This window comes from Mytilus californianus, unplaced genomic scaffold (assembly GCF_021869535.1).
Source record: "Mytilus californianus isolate M0D057914Y unplaced genomic scaffold, xbMytCali1.0.p SCAF_10, whole genome shotgun sequence".
Lineage (NCBI taxonomy): Eukaryota > Metazoa > Mollusca > Bivalvia > Mytilida > Mytilidae > Mytilus > Mytilus californianus.
Window position 1 is genome coordinate 48098177 of NW_026262582.1, and position 19531 is coordinate 48117707.

The window sequence follows — 19531 nt, forward strand, 5'->3', positions numbered from 1 at the left end:
TTAGCTATTTCTAATTAATTTGTACGAATCAGATTTTTCTGACAAATTATATATTTTGCTCTAAATTAACTCATACGATTCTTATAATATAAGGAACATTGCAACTTAAGTAAAAAAAAAGAGATTATGATTGTTTAATCAGTTGTTATGTAAGTTCGCTCGTGTCAGTCGGATCACTGATTTTCGGCAATATCAAGGAAAAACCGGCACGATCCAAATATTGTTCAACTACTCATTTAATGGTGATTCTTTTTCTTTAAAAATTGGAATTTATGTAATAAAAATCTATCTATCTCTACCATAGTATGAAAACAGAGTACAAGTAACACGTCCTTTCTAGTCCTTAGTGGCATATTATAAGTCCTTAGCAGTGTTTAGACGTACAGGCAGAAAACAGTCGAAGGCCACCAATGGGTAGAAAATCCCGCACCGAAGGCGTTTTCAGCTGGTCCCTAAACAAAAATGAATTTTAGTTCAGTGATAATGGACATCATACTAAACTTCGAAACATACAAATCTAAAATTTGTATACCCTTATAGAATAAAATGGCTTTGAGAACCGTGTATTAAGCGCTTATTGTTCATTCGTCAATGAATCATTCACCGTGCGTGTATCGTGCGTGTATCGTGTGTTCATCATTCATCGTGCATCGTGCGTGTATCGTGCGTTCATCATTCATCATTCATTTTTCGTTAATCCTCCGTGTAACGCTCATCGCTCATCGTGCGTGTATCGTGTATCGTGCATTCACCGTGCGTGTATCGTGCATTCACCGTGCGTGTATCGTGCGTGCGTGTATCGTGCGTGTGGTCAGTTTGAATTTTAGAAGGTCTGTACGAATGTTTATTTTTTATTTATTTTTTTTTTTTATTTTAATTGTTTTTTACATTTGTGTTGTTCGTTACTTTTTTATATGCTTTTTGTTATATACCACCGCTTCATTCTTTTGTATTGAAGAAAGGGAAGTATAATAGCTGATTTTGCAGTCAATATTCGTCTGTTTCTACCTACTTCTAACTCAACACAGATTGGAATAGAATTGAAATTAAAAACCGAAGAATTATCAAAGACTGGATCTCTTGGCGACGTAGCATTATCGAAACATTACATTGAAGTTATTACTGTCAGTATATTAAAAAACGGTATGTACCACCCATAAGCTTAATATTACAAGGTTTACAAAACGGAATAACAGTTGCGCTTGATTGCTAAGAATTCTTCCTATCTTAAGGCAGATATAAAGGAATATGATTTGGTGCACCGGATACATGTATATCGAGGAAATTTGCTATTAAGTATGTTAAACTTTGTGTTTTAATCAATGCCATAAACGTACACAGAAAAGTATGGTAATTAATACACATTTGATATGCAAAATAAAATTTGTAGAAGCTGATTGGACCCCGGTGAAGCCATATAATCTTAAATTCCAATAAGTTATTGATTTAAACGCCGTCAATGAATTTTTACGTGACTTAATAAGTATCCACTATGAACACCCAAACAACTTCCGGTAGCGTACACGATATCAGTATACACAATACCATCTAAAATGAACCATTTATATATGATTTGTAAACAATGTACTTCGAAAACTGGTAAACATTGCACCACACATAGTAGGTGAACCCAGTTTCTTGCTTTAAGCATGTTTTAGAGAAGCATTTCATGTTTTGTTTTGTCCTTTCTCATAATAAACAAAAATAGCCTTATGATTTTGTACACTACACGCGCGTTTCATCTACAAAAGACTCATCAGCAATGTTAGAATAAAAAAATCGAAAGGCCAAATAAAGTACGATTTTAAAAAGCATTGGGAACCCGAAAATCCGAAAAATTTGCCAAATTCTTCTAAGATAATTCATTCCTAGGGTACAAAATCCTTAGTATTTCTAAAACAATTCTACATTTTGTAAGCAGTTTATTTCATGATACATGTTACTCATGTTAACCCTTTGGTCAACAAAATATGTGTTGTTTTGGCAACTTTGTGCTTACAGTGTTGATAGCAGATGTTTTATAGCCTCCGTTGTTATAAATCATCACGTATCTAGATTACGAATAAAATAAAGAATATATTGAAAAGAAATCCTGTCTATTCTTCGCAACCATATGGTAAGCTCCCTGCATTTTATGCTATTTGGGCAAATTATAGGGCATAGACATTCAGACTGAACGATATAATATTTTGTATCCAAGCAAGTAAGTTGCATGCAAGATATATTTGAAACACACAGATCCAAACACAAAAAAATTAAAGTACAAACAAATATCAAGCACATAACGTGCAATTATGCTATGATTACCATGCAATAAACAACATAACACATATGACAGTTAACTGTAAGTAACTGAGTCGAACAGAAGTGGGTGTGTCAATCATGGTCGACATTGAATGCTAACTACGTTTAAAACGCTTTTATTTGTAGAAATAAAAAGAGAGAAAAATATACAAGTTTGGGCATATGAAACTTTGATCAGGAATGTTTAAATCCAAATTAATCCAACGAAAAAAACTGCAAAATCATACAAAACTACACATATAACTCAAGTTTAAACCTCAGGGCCCGTTTGTTCAAAAGTGTTGTTAAGCTAACGCAGTCGTTAAAGTGTCGTTAGAGAGTCGTTAAATTTAACAAATTTGTTAACTGTTGTTCAAAAAATTTAACGACAAAAGTAATGTTAAAGAGTCGTTAATTTTAACAACTTCTGGGAGGTCGATTAAATATCTAAGTTATTGTTAAATATGGCCGCCTTCATGCAAGTACCTGTTCCACCTCAGAGAAAAGAAAGGTATTTTCGCCTCAAAGATGATCTTTTAATGCATTTATTATGTTCTCCTCAGCAACGCTTATTGGTTTTGGAGCAGGTCCTCCTCCTGTCTTGTTTCTCTCCCTCTTTTCATACACAAATTATTCTTTGGCGTCTCTTGTGAGGTTTCTGAACTTGGTTTTCACAGTCAGAACTTGCCTATAGCTCACACCAAGAGCATTCACTTCTGCAGTTATTTTTTCCCACATTCTGTTTTTTGCATCAGCTGTCACATCTCTACCGAATTTCCCCCTCAGTAAAGCCAGTTCTTCAACAACTCTCCTACTGATGAGGTTAACTTCCATACTGGAAAAATTCTGCCCTCTAATTCTTGGAATTTTCTTAGGGGGTTGCTCTTCAGCCATTTTCCAACAGGAAGTGGAGGAATTTTGGGTAATTTTTTTGGAATTATTGGAAAATGTTAAAATAAACAGTTGTTAAATTTTCTAAGCGAGGGTGGGTATGCCGTGTGTGTGGCTGTTCTTTTTTACTCCCTGTTAGATAAAGCTCAAACATTCTAATAAATCTCTAGCTTGCATGGATTTTTTCGTGAATAACCGCTAGAAAAAAATATGTTAAATTCTTTTAATTCTCAAACCCAATATTTGCCATTTTTAATTTACATGTTTTTCTCGTAAGCTACCGTCAAATCCAAAGTTGATCATGATTTCGTAACTAAGGAGCCGCCATGTTGACTTGCTGAAATCAGTAAATATGCGAAAAATGCAATAAAATAGAAAAAAAACAAAACCTACCTCAAGAATCCATTTTAATACAATATTATACGAATTTCGATGGTTCACGTAACGGAAAACCTTCAACTCTAGCGTTTTCATTTGTATGACGTCATGTTTTGAAATGACTTATATGCGCCAAAAATATTAATAGATTTTCGCGGAATTTTATTTTATTTTGATTTTGTTGATTTCTCTGAGCTCTTGCGCGTTAATTCTTTTTATTATGCATCCGAATAAGACTTGGAGTTCTTTTGTCTTTTTTTAATTACAATTTTTAAAACAATAAAATCGGCAAAGCGTTCACAAATAGGTTCCAATACATGTGGATTTAAGTGGGAGGTATATTGTAATATCCATTATTATGTATATCTCTGAGTCTCCGCTAAGTATAGATATATCGAGAATTTTATCACGGTGTTGTTTACAAAGCGAAAGAAGCACGTCATATTAGAATTCGCTATAAGGTCTAGCAATTTATGTTTCAACAATTAGTTTTTGTTATTTCTAGGAAAAATATGATATGAATCACTTGCATAAGGGTATTAAAACAAAGCAAAACAAGCATTTTTCATTTAAGTAGACTTTAATACGTTAAAAGAGTGCCCCTTTCATAATTGGATTGTTCTTATCGTGTGTTTTTTTTTTTTATTATTTCTTTTCAGAGTTGAGGGATAAGACGAACCAGAAAGACTTGTATATATGTGGCATTGGAAAAAAAAGTATAAATGGAAGTTGTGTTACCATATGTCAACAAGATATATACAAATGCGTGTATGGAAACTGCTATGCTCACTTGAATGGAACAGCCCATTGCATGTATGGATTATTTTTATCTTCAATTTTTTTTCACCTGATGAGTAACTACAAAGACAATTCATATCTGAAATTTGCGTAAAATGATAAGAATGTTCCTAATGTTTCTATAAAATCAAAACGATAACCTGTGACCTCTGGTTGTTTTAATACTATGTTACTTGACAAAGATAGCAGAAATATAAGGTTTCTATGCATTTCAACTGAAAAAAGAGAGATAACCTTCTACATTTGATTTCATATGTTGCTGACATTTAATTGATTCCGAATGCTTATTGTTCATATGCACCTCCTCAAAATAAGGAAAACTTTTGGCTGGTTCCAATTACTCAATATCACTTCTTGTGTCATATAAGTGGTACTGTGGATTTATATACTTTAGTGGGTACTATTTCGTGGATTGCGGGACACTTGCATTTTCGTTGATATTTGATTTCGTGATTTTGCCAAAATCTGCATACATTCTTTGAGAACATTTGTAATTCGTTGTACATTAGAATTCGTGGTTCCCGGGTATTCATTGAGTTTTAATAAATCCAAAGTAATTCCTAAGATTAGAAAAATATATGCTGTCAAGGACTTTTTGCATGAGAAGAGGGCTACTTATGGTTGTCCAATTCAAGGTCATATATGTGTAATTTAATGCAAAAAAACCCGTGGGTTTATCAAAACCAATATGGACCTATAACTAATAGCCGTGAATTTAAGCGTCAAAACTGCAATCAAAACACCTGCAGATGTCACCAGATTGGTTCAGATAAATCTATAAAAAAAATCACCATAATGTTTCTTAACTTTTTGCTCCATTTTTTTCGTTTCTATCGCTTACAGTGCATGCTGAATAGCATTTACAATGAATCTATTTCTATGTCAATAGTCCATGATCTCAAATAAAAAAATATAAAGTCTTTAATATGCATCATGTGTAAAGTTCAAAAGTAATATTACCAAATATATTTGCTGCGCGGCAAATTGTGCCTTTTGCTTTTGTCCTTGACCTCAATTTGCTGCCTTTGGACCAATGAACTTTTATGAAAGTTTATAGGTCTCTTTGACTGACGATTTATCAGTTACACCGACGTACGATTTATGTCGATGCCTTTGGACCAATGAACTTTTATGAAAAGTTTATAGGTCTCTTTGATTGACGATTTATCAGTTACACCGACATACGATTTATGTCGATTACAAAATGGGAAACAACTCTAATACATGTAACATGCTCGATTCGGTCAACATTGAATAGACCAAACTGGAGAAAACAAATAGCGGCGTCTTTTGCGTTTTGAGAAGTAGTGATAATAAGAGAAAACCAGTGCATATGTAGATATAACAACCGTACTGATAGTGGTTGGTTCATTAGAGTTAGTTTCAAAGGCGCAAAAGCTGTTCGATATAATATTCAAACTATCTTTTCGGCATATTGCCGTTAAAAAGGCGTTGTCACATAAACAAAAGTAAAGACAAAACTAATCTCAATAAAAGCAAAAGGTCTTTCCATGGAAAGTTTGAAAGAACTAATTACTTGAATTTTTGTTAAAATAATTGATTATGAATATCTTCAACATATTAAAAAGTAAAATACATATATATTAAACTCTTATGCGAAACAAAAAACAGGTCAGGCAAAATTAACCAATCTTTTGGTCTCCATTGTATTTTTCGTTTTTATTAAAATCCCGACTACAATAGTCTTAAAGGACGAGAAAAGCGTACATGTAAAACACCAAACATTGTTTTACAGAAGCATTCTCAATCATGCATACACTACAAAAGTCAAAAAGTCTGAAAAGACCAGTTTTTGTCTGAATTTGCATGAATTTTTACTCGACATTCTTAATTTGTCTGAACAATTTTTAAAAATTCTTGACATAGTATGAACTTATCTAATAAGGTTCTTGATTTTTCTTGACAAGTGTCTTGACAGTATGAACATTGTCTTAAAATTTCTCGACACTTCCTGTATCATCTGATAACGAGTCTGGATTAGTCTCGACCAATTCTTGACTGTCTTAAATTTGTTTCGATCTGTCTTGACATATTCTTGACATTCTTAATAATGTCTGAATATGTCTCGACATATTCTTGACATTCTAAATAATGTCTGAATATGTCTCGACACATTCTTGACAGTCTTAAATATTTCTTGACACTATCTCAACAGTATAAATTTCGCCTGAAATGTAAACTGACTTATTCTGCACTGTTTATGACATTCTATTGCTGTTATATACTCCTTTTTATTTTGGCTAAACTAAACTTTGAAGAATCAAGGATTAATTTGATATAGTAAGATACCCTTTTGGTGCAACTAAGTTGGAATACCCTGAATAATCCCCCATGTACTTTAATTTTGATTTATTTTTATTAAACATTTAAGTAATTGTTTTCACTTGGAATATAAGTCGAAGGTATTGACAAACAGCATTTAGATTTTTGCCGTTCGCAAAACTGCCAGTCAAATTTGCTTTACTAAAATAGATGTGTTGTATCTCTTTTGGATGAAATATGTCTACAGTATGATTGGTTTGAATCATTTAATTTATAAGATTTAGGAATCAAAATTTGTAATTATTTAAAAACCCACATTGAAATTGTTTTATTTCAACACACCCACATTTGAATTATTTTATACTTTAGATTTCATAGCCATATTTGCATTTGTAAAAATATTAATATACCCAAATTTTCAATTATTTTACATGCCCAACTTTTATTTTTGTTGTAAAGAAGTGTAACTTGAAACAACAGTATATCATATAAAGAGAAATAAAGATTAAAGTTATATCATGAATATTGGTCATGATTTGTAAAACTCAGAACTGTCAAGTAAATTTAAGACACGATTCAAAATGTTCAGAATATGTCAAGCCATACTGAGAAAAAATAAGAATGTCGAGAATATGTCGAGAAATTTCATGACAGTATTCAAATGTCAAGAATTTGTCAAAAAATTTTAAGACCATATTCAGAATGTCGAGAATATGTCGAGTAAATTTCATACAAATTTAATATAAATGAGAATTTGTCAAGAAAAATTAAGACACAAGACATACTTTTGGAGAATGTCGAGTAAAAGTTCATGCAAATTAAGACAAAAACTAGTCTTTTCAGACTTTTAGACTTTTGTAGTGATAGTCATAGGTAAATTGGTATCATTTTGGGCGCGTTTTAACGTTCATTTTGCATAATGTCTTTTTGACGCTTGTTAAGACATAATCGCTGACGACTAGAGTTTTATAACATATGAAGGAAGAAATCCCCAAAAATACCTCATCACGGTTTGATGTAGCTTTATCATTGCGAGTTTATCCTTTTGGAGGTTTGTTGTGATGGACTATCTATCATTGACTTATTTAAAATCATAGCTTAACTTTACCACACTTCAGAAGATTGAAAAACAGTATAGAAACTTGTCTTATTTGTTCTTTTACACCCGTGTATTTGAGATTTGATTTTAAAGTATTGTATAGTTTCTACATCCGACCAAAACCGTGTGTTGCCCCCTTGGTTTTTGGTTTGTTTGTTTGAATTCTTAATAGTTTGGCGGCTTTCGTACGTTTTATGTATTGTAGTTTTTTTATATCTAATAACATCTCCCGTTAAACTGTTGACGTTTTGATTGATGATAAAGCTGGTATTCCATAACAAAAAGCATATACAATGTTAAACAATGTACACTGATAAAAGGCAGAAACCCAGTCGAAATTAAACAAAAGAAATGGATATGGTTTTTAGAGAAGGTACAAAAAGGCGAGGTTGGTAAATTTGAATTGTTTACATCTGTTTCTCATGTTGCTATGGGCGTTAAAAGTTTAATGAATGTGCCTAATTTAGGATTGTGTTTTTACTTAAATTATTGAATTGAGCTTCGAGATATTTGTACACTTAAGTCGATTGTGGTAGGTGCAAATTTACGTGGATCTTTTTTGTGCATAAACATAAATTCCGCCGAAAAAAATCCAAAGAAAGATAATAGATTTATCGTTTTAAAGCATCAATTTGCGTCCCTGCTCCTGGTGTCATTTTTTTAGGAAAACTTTCCAAAATAGGCAATGATTTCATTGAAAAGAGAAAGTCGAGTACACCTTTTTAGGTTCAGGCGTGTTTGAGTTGACTATTCTGTCTTGAAAACGTATAAAAGAAAAATATTAGATACATCATCTCGTTTCAGATTCTATCATTTTTATATATTTAGGCTGTGGCTATAGGTTGATACAATAACATTAAAAATTTACAGTACAAAAAGATGAAATATATGGGTCAAGTGAAACTCCTTCCTAATGAGTCATAACCACAGAGTAGGTGTGTTCGAATACATTGTTTTTACTAAAAGTACTTGACGACAAACTTTTCTGGTGGATCTTAAAAATGCATAACTTCAAAAAACTTCATTTTGTACGTGTGTTATCTAGGGTAATTAGTCTTCAACCTCTGAAAATTCTAAGTGTGCCCTTCCATGAAAAATCTAATTAATTTTTTTATAAATGAAATTTATCGGTTTTCAAAGCTAAATTGACGGATCATCACTACAATCGCTTCCATTTTTACGATTATAAAATTTAATAGGCGCAATGGGAAGATAATTTGACGAAGTAGAATCCTGACTGATAAAGTATTATTTGAATAGTTATTTCGTCACGACATGTGTCATCAAAATATGGTCAAAATACAAACAAGAAGAAATTTGAAAATATATTTGCGACTTATATTACATGAACTATCATCTTGATCACTGATACGATGATTTCCAATAGACTGAAATGCAGCTCAAAATTTAATTGATTCTACGTTTAAAACAAATATTAAAACATTCACATTTATGTAAAAAGTTAAATCACAAAAATACTGAACTCCGAGTAACATACTGTATTTTTTATTTCTCCTTAAATGTCTACTCTGCAGATGTAACCAAGATGACGACTATTTTTATACGGGCGAACAGTGTGATGAAAAAACTGAAAAAATCCAATTTGAGCCTAACTATATTATAGCGGCTGCATGTGGAAGTAGTGGATTTGTAATCATTGTAGCTGTTATCGTGTGCATTGTCTGCAGACATAAAGCAACCGAAGATAAAGATAAAACAGACCTGTATATGTAAGTCCTAAGAATAAACATGGTTTTGGTCTATAATATTTTGGAAAACACTTGATAGGTGATACACTATTGACTTATTTCAAAGGGGTTCCAGTATACATATTTAAAACCATAAGTAAATCCATTCATTTGGTGAAGTCATCGAAATAATTGGCAACAAAAATGCAATCTAAAGCGAATAACCTTCAAAAATATACATGCATCAAGAAAAAAGGCGCAAAAAGAAAACAAATTATATTTTAGGAGTAAAAATCACGACAGAGAAGAAAAATGTTCTCAAAGTAGAAACAGCACAGGCACTACAAACTGCATCATAAATTTTGTCCAAATAAATAAGTTTTAATCTACACAAACCCCATTCACGAATTCGTGGTAAACCCATGGAGTATTAAAGAATGGGCAGTTCATTGTTCTATAACGGCCTCATCAATATGACCATGACAAAGTTAACTTCAGATATAAGTTCTAATCATTAATTTCAAAATGAAAGTGCATAAGATAACATAGAAAAATGATCATTCCAATCATAATGACGTCCATAAAGCTTACGAGGTAATCATCTAAACGTCAAGCTATTTTTATTGTTTAGACCAAACACCAAAAATAGTTGAAGGCTTATTAGAGAGTTGGGAACATACGCTGTACATCATTCTTTTCTTAAAAAGGACGCCACATAAAGTCAATCTTCTACGACTTTTTGAGGTATTTAAAATATAAAACTGATGTAGACAACGTCAGTTTTATATTCGGTGATGAATCATACATAAACCTAAGGCGACATTTTTTTACAGGACACGTAAATGTAAGGTCATAAAGAAATGTTGTAGGATTAGTACAAATAAAAATGCAATACATTGCGAAAAGGAATGTTATCAGCAGGTTACTAGTAATCTGAATAACTGTATTGTAATTCTAGAACAGAACATGATACCTTAAGCTACAACCATCCGACTGGTCTCTTGGGCCGACAGAGAACACCATCTAATTTGTATTTGTCAATGCGCGATAGCACATACAACATTGACAACAGAAATTATGAATTGGTTGAAGTTGAGAAAAATAGCAGGGGGAACGTAAGTGTATTTTCATTTGTGTTGGAAAATGTCCCTCTTAAGCATGTGTAGTGAATTGTCTAGCTTACGAAATTTTTATCCTGGTATCTATGATGTGTATATTGATATGTAGTCCTTGATCAATTAGCAGGATATTGAGGTCATGGACTGGGTTAAGGTCATATTCTAAACTTTACTTGCAGTATTGTAAATTCATATATTTTTGCGTGCATTTATTATTTTTTACCTTTGCTATAACTTCATACCAGTACATGATGGAGCCATTTAGTTATTTAATAAATATAGAACGCCACAGCTGCCTTATGATGCCGATAATCATATCAATAATGGTTGAGATATAACATGAGGCAATTTTTTGATACTATTACGACATTTGACTATACTACTCTGTAAATTTGCTATATCACTAAGATAATTTCATATACTATAAAGACGTTTTGATATAACATGGAACTACCTTTTCATACTGTTCTATCATTTTACTTTGTCATGAAGACATTCTTTTATTCTAAGAAGATATCTTGATATCAGATGAAGCTACCCTTTCATACTATTCTGTCATTTTACTATACTATGATGCGATATTGCTATATCAAAAAGATACATTTTATGCTATAAAGACGTCTGTATATAACAATGATCAACTTTTCCATACTATTTTGTCACCTCACTATACTATTATGTCATGTTACTATCTTATTACGATAAATCTCTATACTATACAATCATCTCGATATTACATAGAGCTTTTTCATGCTATTCTGTCAAATAGCTATCTTATGAAGACATATCGTAATATCAAGCTACCAATTTCTTATACGGAGATGTGTCATTTATATACCAGTAGACTATTTGATTACACTACAAGACCATTACATCGAACTATCAGAAGACAATTCAATAAATAGCGGCAAAAATATTATATTTCATATTTTTCCTTTTTTTTTATTCTGTGTTTTCTGTAGGTTCCAGTATGGCCAAAATAGTCTGTAGATCCACCTGTTTTAAGCAAGTTGGGGGGGGGGGGGGGGGTCTATTAATTTCAATTTTTAACAATCTCTAGGAAATTTACATTATTTCTCCAAAATACAAATTTAAAAATTGAAGAAAGTGTTCATGAGACACAGATCTCTTCCACATAAGTTCTAAACGAACATATCTCTTGAGCGGTAACAGTTACCGAACTTGCTCTGTATATTGTGGTAATAAGCATTGTGTATACGTTTTAAATTATCAACCAAGGCAAGGGACATATGTACATGATGTACGTTCGAACGTAGGGACGGACGGATTAACGGATGGACAAGGGTAACACTAAATCCCCCCTTCGCCTAGCTACAGGGGCATACAAATAATATTAAATCAGAACAAAGTTGGGCGGTTGCAGATGTGTGGGCTGCGAGATGGATATTAATCGGAGCATCATGCAAGTGTATATTTAAATTAAAGAAGTTGTTCGCCTAACCTTTTCTTAATTAAAGGACAAATAACATATATAAAGTTGGCAGTTGATGATGAAAATGGTGTATAAAAGTTTTGGCAAGTCATAAACACTTAAACTTAATTATTTTCTTGACATTTCTTCAACTTAGAATGTTGCACTATCTCCAAATCCGGAGTGATCACATAGATCCAGCATGGCTGAATTAAAAAAAAAACTTTAGATAGAGGTCTTAATGCTTTTGAATTTGTAAACGGCATCTTGGACTAAGAATTATGCAAGACATTCTTAAGATACAGTGTGACATGTGAAAAATTACCTCACTCCTTTTTAAATGAATAAAGTCAATAACTGTAAAAGAAAAAAAATCGAAATTCAACAAAAATTATACAGACCATAAATAGATACAAGAAGGTGTGGTATGAGTACCAATGAGACAACTCTCCGCCCAAGTCACAATTAGTAAAAAGTAAATTATAGGTCAAAGTACGGCCTTCAACACGGAACCTTGGCTCACACCGGACAGCAAGCTATAAAGGGCCCTCAAATGACTTGTGTAAAACCATTTGAAGAGAAAACCAACAGTATATAAAAACGAGAAAAGAGAAACACTTATGAACCACATCAACAAACGACAACCACTGAACAACAGGCTCACAAGATTGTCATAACAAACAACTTTGTAAATTGTGAAGGTAATGAAGCAAGACATTCTCAAGATACAAGTGTGACATGTGAAAAATTGCCTCCCCCTTTTCATATGAAAAAGTCCATAACTCTTGTAGGAAAATTTAAAAATAAAAAAAAATAAATTATATATATATAGCATTAGTCTATCATTAAAACAACCGTGTAAAGCTTGAAGTTAATCAAGCAAGGCATTCTTAAGATACAGCGCAACGTGAAACACCCTTTTTTAATGAATAAAGTCCATAAAACTAAAATGAAATGTTAAAATTTCCCCAAAAAGAATAACAGACCTTGACACATTCACCACAAATAACTGATAAAATTGAGAATGGAAATGGGGGATGTTTCAAAGAGATAACAACCCGACCAAAGAGCAGAAAACAACCGATGGCCACTTATGGGTCTTCACCACAACGTGAAAATCCCGCAACCAGAGGCGTGCTTCAGCTGGCTTCTAAACAAAATGTACAGTTTTAAAGTTATTTGACAACAGCTCAACCCTGGTTGGAGTAAATATTATTTGCACGCCCCCGCCGCTAGGAGAAGAGGGCATTAAGTGTTAACCCTGTCCATCCTTTCGTACGTCCGTCCGTCCGTCTGTACATACCTCACGAAATTGGTTTCCGTTCTCAACTTTAGTTTGGCTTTGCCGAATCATTTGAAACTTATACACAATGCTTCTAACCACAGTATACGGATCGAGACGGAATTTGGGTTTTGTATCTTTTTCGGCTGATGAGTTATGCTCCTTGAAAACTTTTAAAGTTTCAATTTTTGTGGTTTCCGTGCTCTAACTTTAGTTTGCCATGGCCGATTATTTGAAACTAATACACAATGCTAATTACCACAATAAACAGATCAATTTTGAATTTGGGTATTGTAACTGTTACCGTTCAAGAGTTATGCCCCTTTAGAACGTATGTGGAAGAGAAGGCATCTGTGTCCCATGAACACTTAATGTTAATTAATGTTAGAAATAATGTAAATTTCCTTAAGATTAAAAAAAATCAATGATCATCAAAATTCACTTGATGTGTCCTACTGGAATTTCTTAAAAACACAGAATAAAAAAAAAATAATTAAAAATATGTAATATATTATTTTCGCCGCTATTTATTGAATTGTCTTCTGATAGGATAGTACGATGAAATGGTCTTGTAGTGTAATCAAATAGCATCTGGTATATAAATGACATCTCGTGGTATAAGAAACTGGTAGCTTGATATTAGAATATGTCTTCAAAAGATAATAATATGACAGAATAGTATTAGAGAGTTGCTCTATGTTATATTGAGATGATTGTATAGTATACAAATTTATCGTAATAAGATAGTAGCATGACATAACAGTATAGTGAGGTGACAAAATAGTATGAAAAAGTTGCTCAATGTTATATTAAGATGTCTTTATAGTATAAAATGTATCTGTATGATATAGCAATGTCGCATAATAGTATAGTAAAATGACAGAATAGTATAAAAGGGTAGATCCATGTGATATTAAGATGTCTTCATAGTATAAAGGAAAGTCTTCATGACAAATTAAAATGACAGAATAGTATGAAAAGGTAGCTCCATGTTATATCAAAACGTCTTTATAGTATATGAGTTTATCTAAGTGATATAGCCAATTGACAGAGTAGTATAGTCAAATGTCGTAATAGTATAGAAAATTTGCTTCATGTTATATCTCAACCCTTTATGATATGAGTATCGTTATCATAAGGCAGCTGTGGCGTTCCATAGATAAAGGTTAGCCGGAAATAACACCGAGCAAACGTATCAAATCAAAAGTAGTTTTGCACTTATTTCAAGAAAAAAAACCTTACAATCATATCCATTCGGAATCAGTGTAAAGAAGGGTAAATTATGACACATAAAGTGCCTTTCCGTCTACCAGAAGCGGTAATCAGCATATCGGAATAAGCTGATAAGTTGCCTTATTTAGAGAAAAGTAATTAAACACCTTTTATTTTGATTAAAGTGTCATAAAATTTGTCATATGACAACAGAAGTTACATGTTGTAAATCGTGAGAGGCTTTTTGTTATCCTAATTTTAAGTGAAAGTATATTATAGAATTCATGTGCTTTATGAATATCAATGACGCTAATTATTTCCAATTTTTATTTAATTCTTGTTAAAACTATTGCTTTTTATTCATTGTATGATGAACTATCTTCCGAACAGGTGTTCAAAATTTTACAATAATTTTGTTTTTCAACAATATAAATTGGAGAGTTGAAAGACATGCAATAGTTGTGTTTTTTTATCATTTTATTTTCTATCAACCAGACTTATATGTATAATCCTTCTGCGGACCAACATTTGAATACAGAAATTGACAGCAGATCTGACAAAGCTTATCATTACACATCGTTTTGTTCTGAAGAGGTAGGGTCACAAAAGTATTTATTAAGAATGAAAAATATAATTTATAGTTTAATATATGCCAATTTAGATCGGCAGGTTCAACATTAAACAAAAAACACTTTTATCAGACGCATTAATGAGACCCCAACTAATGAATTTTGTTTTTTTTTATGCCCTACCTTGGGGCATTATCTTTTTCGGTCTGTGCGTCCGTTCGTCCGTCTGTCGCGCTTCAGGTTAAAGTTTTTGGTCAATGTAGTTTTTGATGAAGTTAAAGTCCAATCAACTTGAAACTTAGTACACATGTTCCCTATGATATGATCTTTCTAATTCTAATGCCAAATTATAGTTTTGACCCCAATTTCACGGTCCACTGAACATAGAAAATGATACTGTCCCGCTTCAGATTAAAGTTTTTGGTCAAGTCAGTTTTTGATGAAGTTGAAGTCCAATCAACTTGAAACTTAGTACACATGTTTCCTGTGATTCGATCTTTATAATGTGAATGACAAATTAGAGTTTTTACCCCAATTTCACGGTCCACTGAACATAGAAAATGATAGTGCGAGTGGGGCATCCGTGTAATATGGACACATTCTTGTTTTTTTTATTGTTACCGTCTTTTGTCAAAGGTAAATGCACTGTTTTATTCGAATCGACCAATTGTTTCAGTTTTAAATGTCCTGTAATATCTTCCGCTTCTTATTTCACCGATCAATGTAAAATCTCTTGCATTAATGTTAATATTATAACAACACAAACTTTTATTGTACATTGTAAATATCTTTTAGAAAAATAGATCGAATCATACTTTTAACTATTTGAGCTAGACAAGGGAAACATGCTTTCAATTTAATAGGTTTTAATTAGTTATTAAGACTACGAACACAAAAAAAGTATTTTATTATATGTTGTCCTTTTAAAAAAATGAAAATGCAACATTGTTAGAGTAAATAAAGCTTCCTTTTGTCTTTTTATGATGTAGTTTGCAATAAAAAGACCACAGATCCGAGCTAATACAGATTATAAGTATAACGTATACAATAGGTAAGAAATATTTCGATTTCGTACAACAACATAAACAACTATATCTGTACGTGTAAATATGTTCTTAAAATATAGGCGGTGTACAACAACCAGACCATAGTGATGCAACAGTCTAAAACCACCAATGGGTCTTCAACGTAGCTATAACTGGAGGTATGTTTCAGCTGACCCTTATACAATAATGAATCCCTTTTCTGCGAAAAGGAAGCCACACTAAATTCCGAAACTCACAAATGAACCAAAAAACAAAACACGACTAATTTGTTTCTAATTTTATTGTATTCATTTATACACTTTTATTATGTATGCAAGTATTTTCATGGTCGATTACTGGAATACATTTAATGTCTTAAATTCTGCAGTCAACTAAACAAAAGCAGAAACAATCATATCATTTCCAACAGGATCACATCAAATTTCATCTTACTTGTTCAAATATGCAGGGACTTTAAACATGATTGTCAATAATGCAACTATATATCCACTAGAGACAAAAGGACGTGGATGAAAGGAAGTACATTTTCTACAATAAACAGTCGGACAATAAAACATTTACATACACCACTGGATATCAAAAGTTTTAAAAATATGAATGGCCAGAAACAGTTCATTATATTCACTTTTTAATGTTCTTAAAGTAAAATTTTATGTAGGAATGACTAATGCTACTCGACTTAAACAGACTGTTTACTTTTGTCATTCATTACCAACATTTGTTTTTTATATTTTCAGACCAAACTCACACCGACCTGATTACATGTAATGAATTCATTGAATCATACTGCATGCTTGGTTGAAAGATCTACATATTGACGCATAATTATTTTATAATCCAGTTTTCACACATAATATGCATGCATTTTTCTATAAACACTTGCATCACCATGCATAAATATTATTCTAGAGAATGAAGGATTACGTCCCTCTTTTGTCTTGTAGTTTTCCATTAGTCTATGTTTTAGGGGTTTAACTATTTCTTAATCTCGATCAATAATCTTTGAATGAGTACATACATGAACATACTTTGAAAATCATTAACAGCAAATATCGTATAGGACACAACAACGAGTTTATTGCATGTACTGTAATAGTTATGTCACAGAGGACCACGTATATGTTATAATACTGTCGTAATCACAATACTGTCATATTTGCCTGGATTAGCAAATATGAACACACCAGGAGCAACATAACATGATTTCTCTCACAGAGTGGAGTTTCTGTGCACATCAGTATTTAATTTTTTTTTGTTGCTGTTTAAGGACTTGTTTGCCTTTTCATTGTCTTTTTGTGTTTTACCATGACATGGTCAGTTTTTCTACGACTTGTGAAATATAATTGTTTACCTCAATTTAAAAACAACTGCAGTTTCTAAGAACAAGCTGAAACAATATTGAATACTGAGAAGAAATAAAATAGTCCTACACTGAACTATTGGTTCATTTCTATCAATAAATAATTTTTTATTTTCTATTATTAATTGCGAAATATATGACTTTTGATGCGTCGTATTTCAATATTTTTTTGTATGTCTTTTAGGACATTTTTGATTACGGAGAATGTTACATGGTTCATAGCAGACCATGGAGTCTTATATCTTGCCATATTTTAAAGTATATTGTTACATACTGTATGACCCATCTAGATGTCTTATGGTGTTATTTTTAATTTTTTGTTGGTTTGATGTTTGACATATATCTACATTCTCATTTAATCAATATTCAATACGTTTCATATTTGACAATTTTAAATTGTGTAATCTATTGTTTATTATATAAATATGTATATTATTACTTTATAACTATTTTGAGATACATTTTTTTTTGTAATTTCGAAATATACTCGGAAATGAATTATTGAATATCTAGTTATGACATGTTTCAATCAATAGCCAAAATTTTTGTTTGATTTGAACACTTAAATGATCGGGACTCTTTAAGATTGCAGAACAAACCATATGCAATTATCTGTTTTATCTATTGGTATCATAAATTTCGCTTTTCATCTGATTTCACAAATTTAAAATGATTACAGTTACTCAGGGGTTGAGGGTTGCAATAACCTTTCTGCAATAAGGTTTGTCAGATTCGCTAAAGTCAACGATCTTACTTGATGACTTCCAAACTTGTTGTGTCTTATGTTTAAGCACTTTTTTATAATTGTATTTCACTCAATGATTGCTTTCTAATGTTTGCAAGATAATCTCTTGTTTAAACAACAACAGTCGAGGCAAATAGGAAATTGCATAATATTATGAAATATCCTAATTTGAATGACTAGTAATAACTATTTCCCAATTGTATAGAGCATGACATATGGTATAGACTATTGTTCAGTGTATGTTCACTGGTGTTAATATGTCCTTTGATTGAGTTAAGCTATTTCAGTTGATATTTTATAGTGTGTCTTTCTATGTTGTGATGTTACACTATTGTTTCAGAAAAAAGGGTGAAGGATTGGTACCATTAAAACGTTTAAACCCGCTGCATTTGTTTGTACCTGTCCTAAGTCAGTAATCTGCTGTTCAGTAGTTGTCGTTTGTTGATGTGGTTAATAAGTGGTTCTCGTTTCTCGTTTTTTATATAGATTAGACCGTTGGTTTTCCCGTTTGAATGGTTTTACACTAGTAATTTTTGGGGCCCTTTATAGCTTACTTGTTCGGTGTGAGCCAAGGCTCCGTTTTGAAGACCGTTCTTTGAACCCAAATGGTTTACTTTTATAAATGTTGACTTGGATGGAGAGTTGTCTCATTGGCACTCATACCACATCTTCTTATATCTATGTATTGAAAACCATTTGCTATAGATGGTTTTTGGCTTGTTAGTTGTTGTATTTTTTGCCTTTTGGGTATTATATTGTTTTCTTATTACATATAATTCATCTTCCTCAAATTTTATTTAAGTCATACTCTGAAATCTACAGATTTTAGACACCAAAGAGCACTTTTGCAACTCTATGATTGATTGATAGATTGTTGGTAATTAACGCCACATTCATCACTATTGGCTCTTTATATTGATGAAGGAGCCGGCGTTCCAGGAGAGAACAACCGACCTTCGGCAAGAAAACTGGCATGCAATTCTATTCAATTAAGATGAGAGTCAAACGCAAATGTTTCATGGGGGTTTGAACTCACAATCTCAAATTGACAGTACAGCCGAGTCCAACCAAAGATTTGAACATTGCTATTTGATGCGTCTTAATTGAGTACGTGTCCTTTAGGAGTAGGAGCAAACACTAGTCGGATCGGAGTCAGAGTAACGTGTTACACATGTAATGTTTACTGTCTTCCAATCGATTTATTTGTGTCCATATTTTTGTAATGAACTACTCTGTTATAGCGGGAAAATGTTCTTACAATTGAAGAGTTCCGTTTTAGAGTGTTTACAAATTGTCTCATGATTGGGAAATTTCAACCTTGTCTTAAAAAAATTGCCTCATTTTACG

General features: G+C 32.2%; 1 protein-coding gene across 1 annotated transcript in view; it reads left to right on the forward strand.

Annotated features, from left to right (window-relative positions):
• The window catches only part of LOC127718764 (mucin-17-like), a 49493-nt gene extending 30925 nt beyond the window's left edge, over positions 1-18568 (forward strand). Inside the window, exons 5-11 of the mRNA XM_052224816.1 lie at positions 959-1143; positions 4212-4365; positions 9268-9462; positions 10379-10535; positions 14960-15058; positions 16023-16084; positions 16817-18568. Coding sequence (XP_052080776.1) covers positions 959-1143; positions 4212-4365; positions 9268-9462; positions 10379-10535; positions 14960-15058; positions 16023-16084; positions 16817-16847 — 883 coding nt within the window. The 3' untranslated portion in view covers positions 16848-18568. The remainder of the gene's footprint in view (positions 1-958; positions 1144-4211; positions 4366-9267; positions 9463-10378; positions 10536-14959; positions 15059-16022; positions 16085-16816) is intronic.
• The last annotated feature ends 963 nt before the right edge of the window (positions 18569-19531 follow it).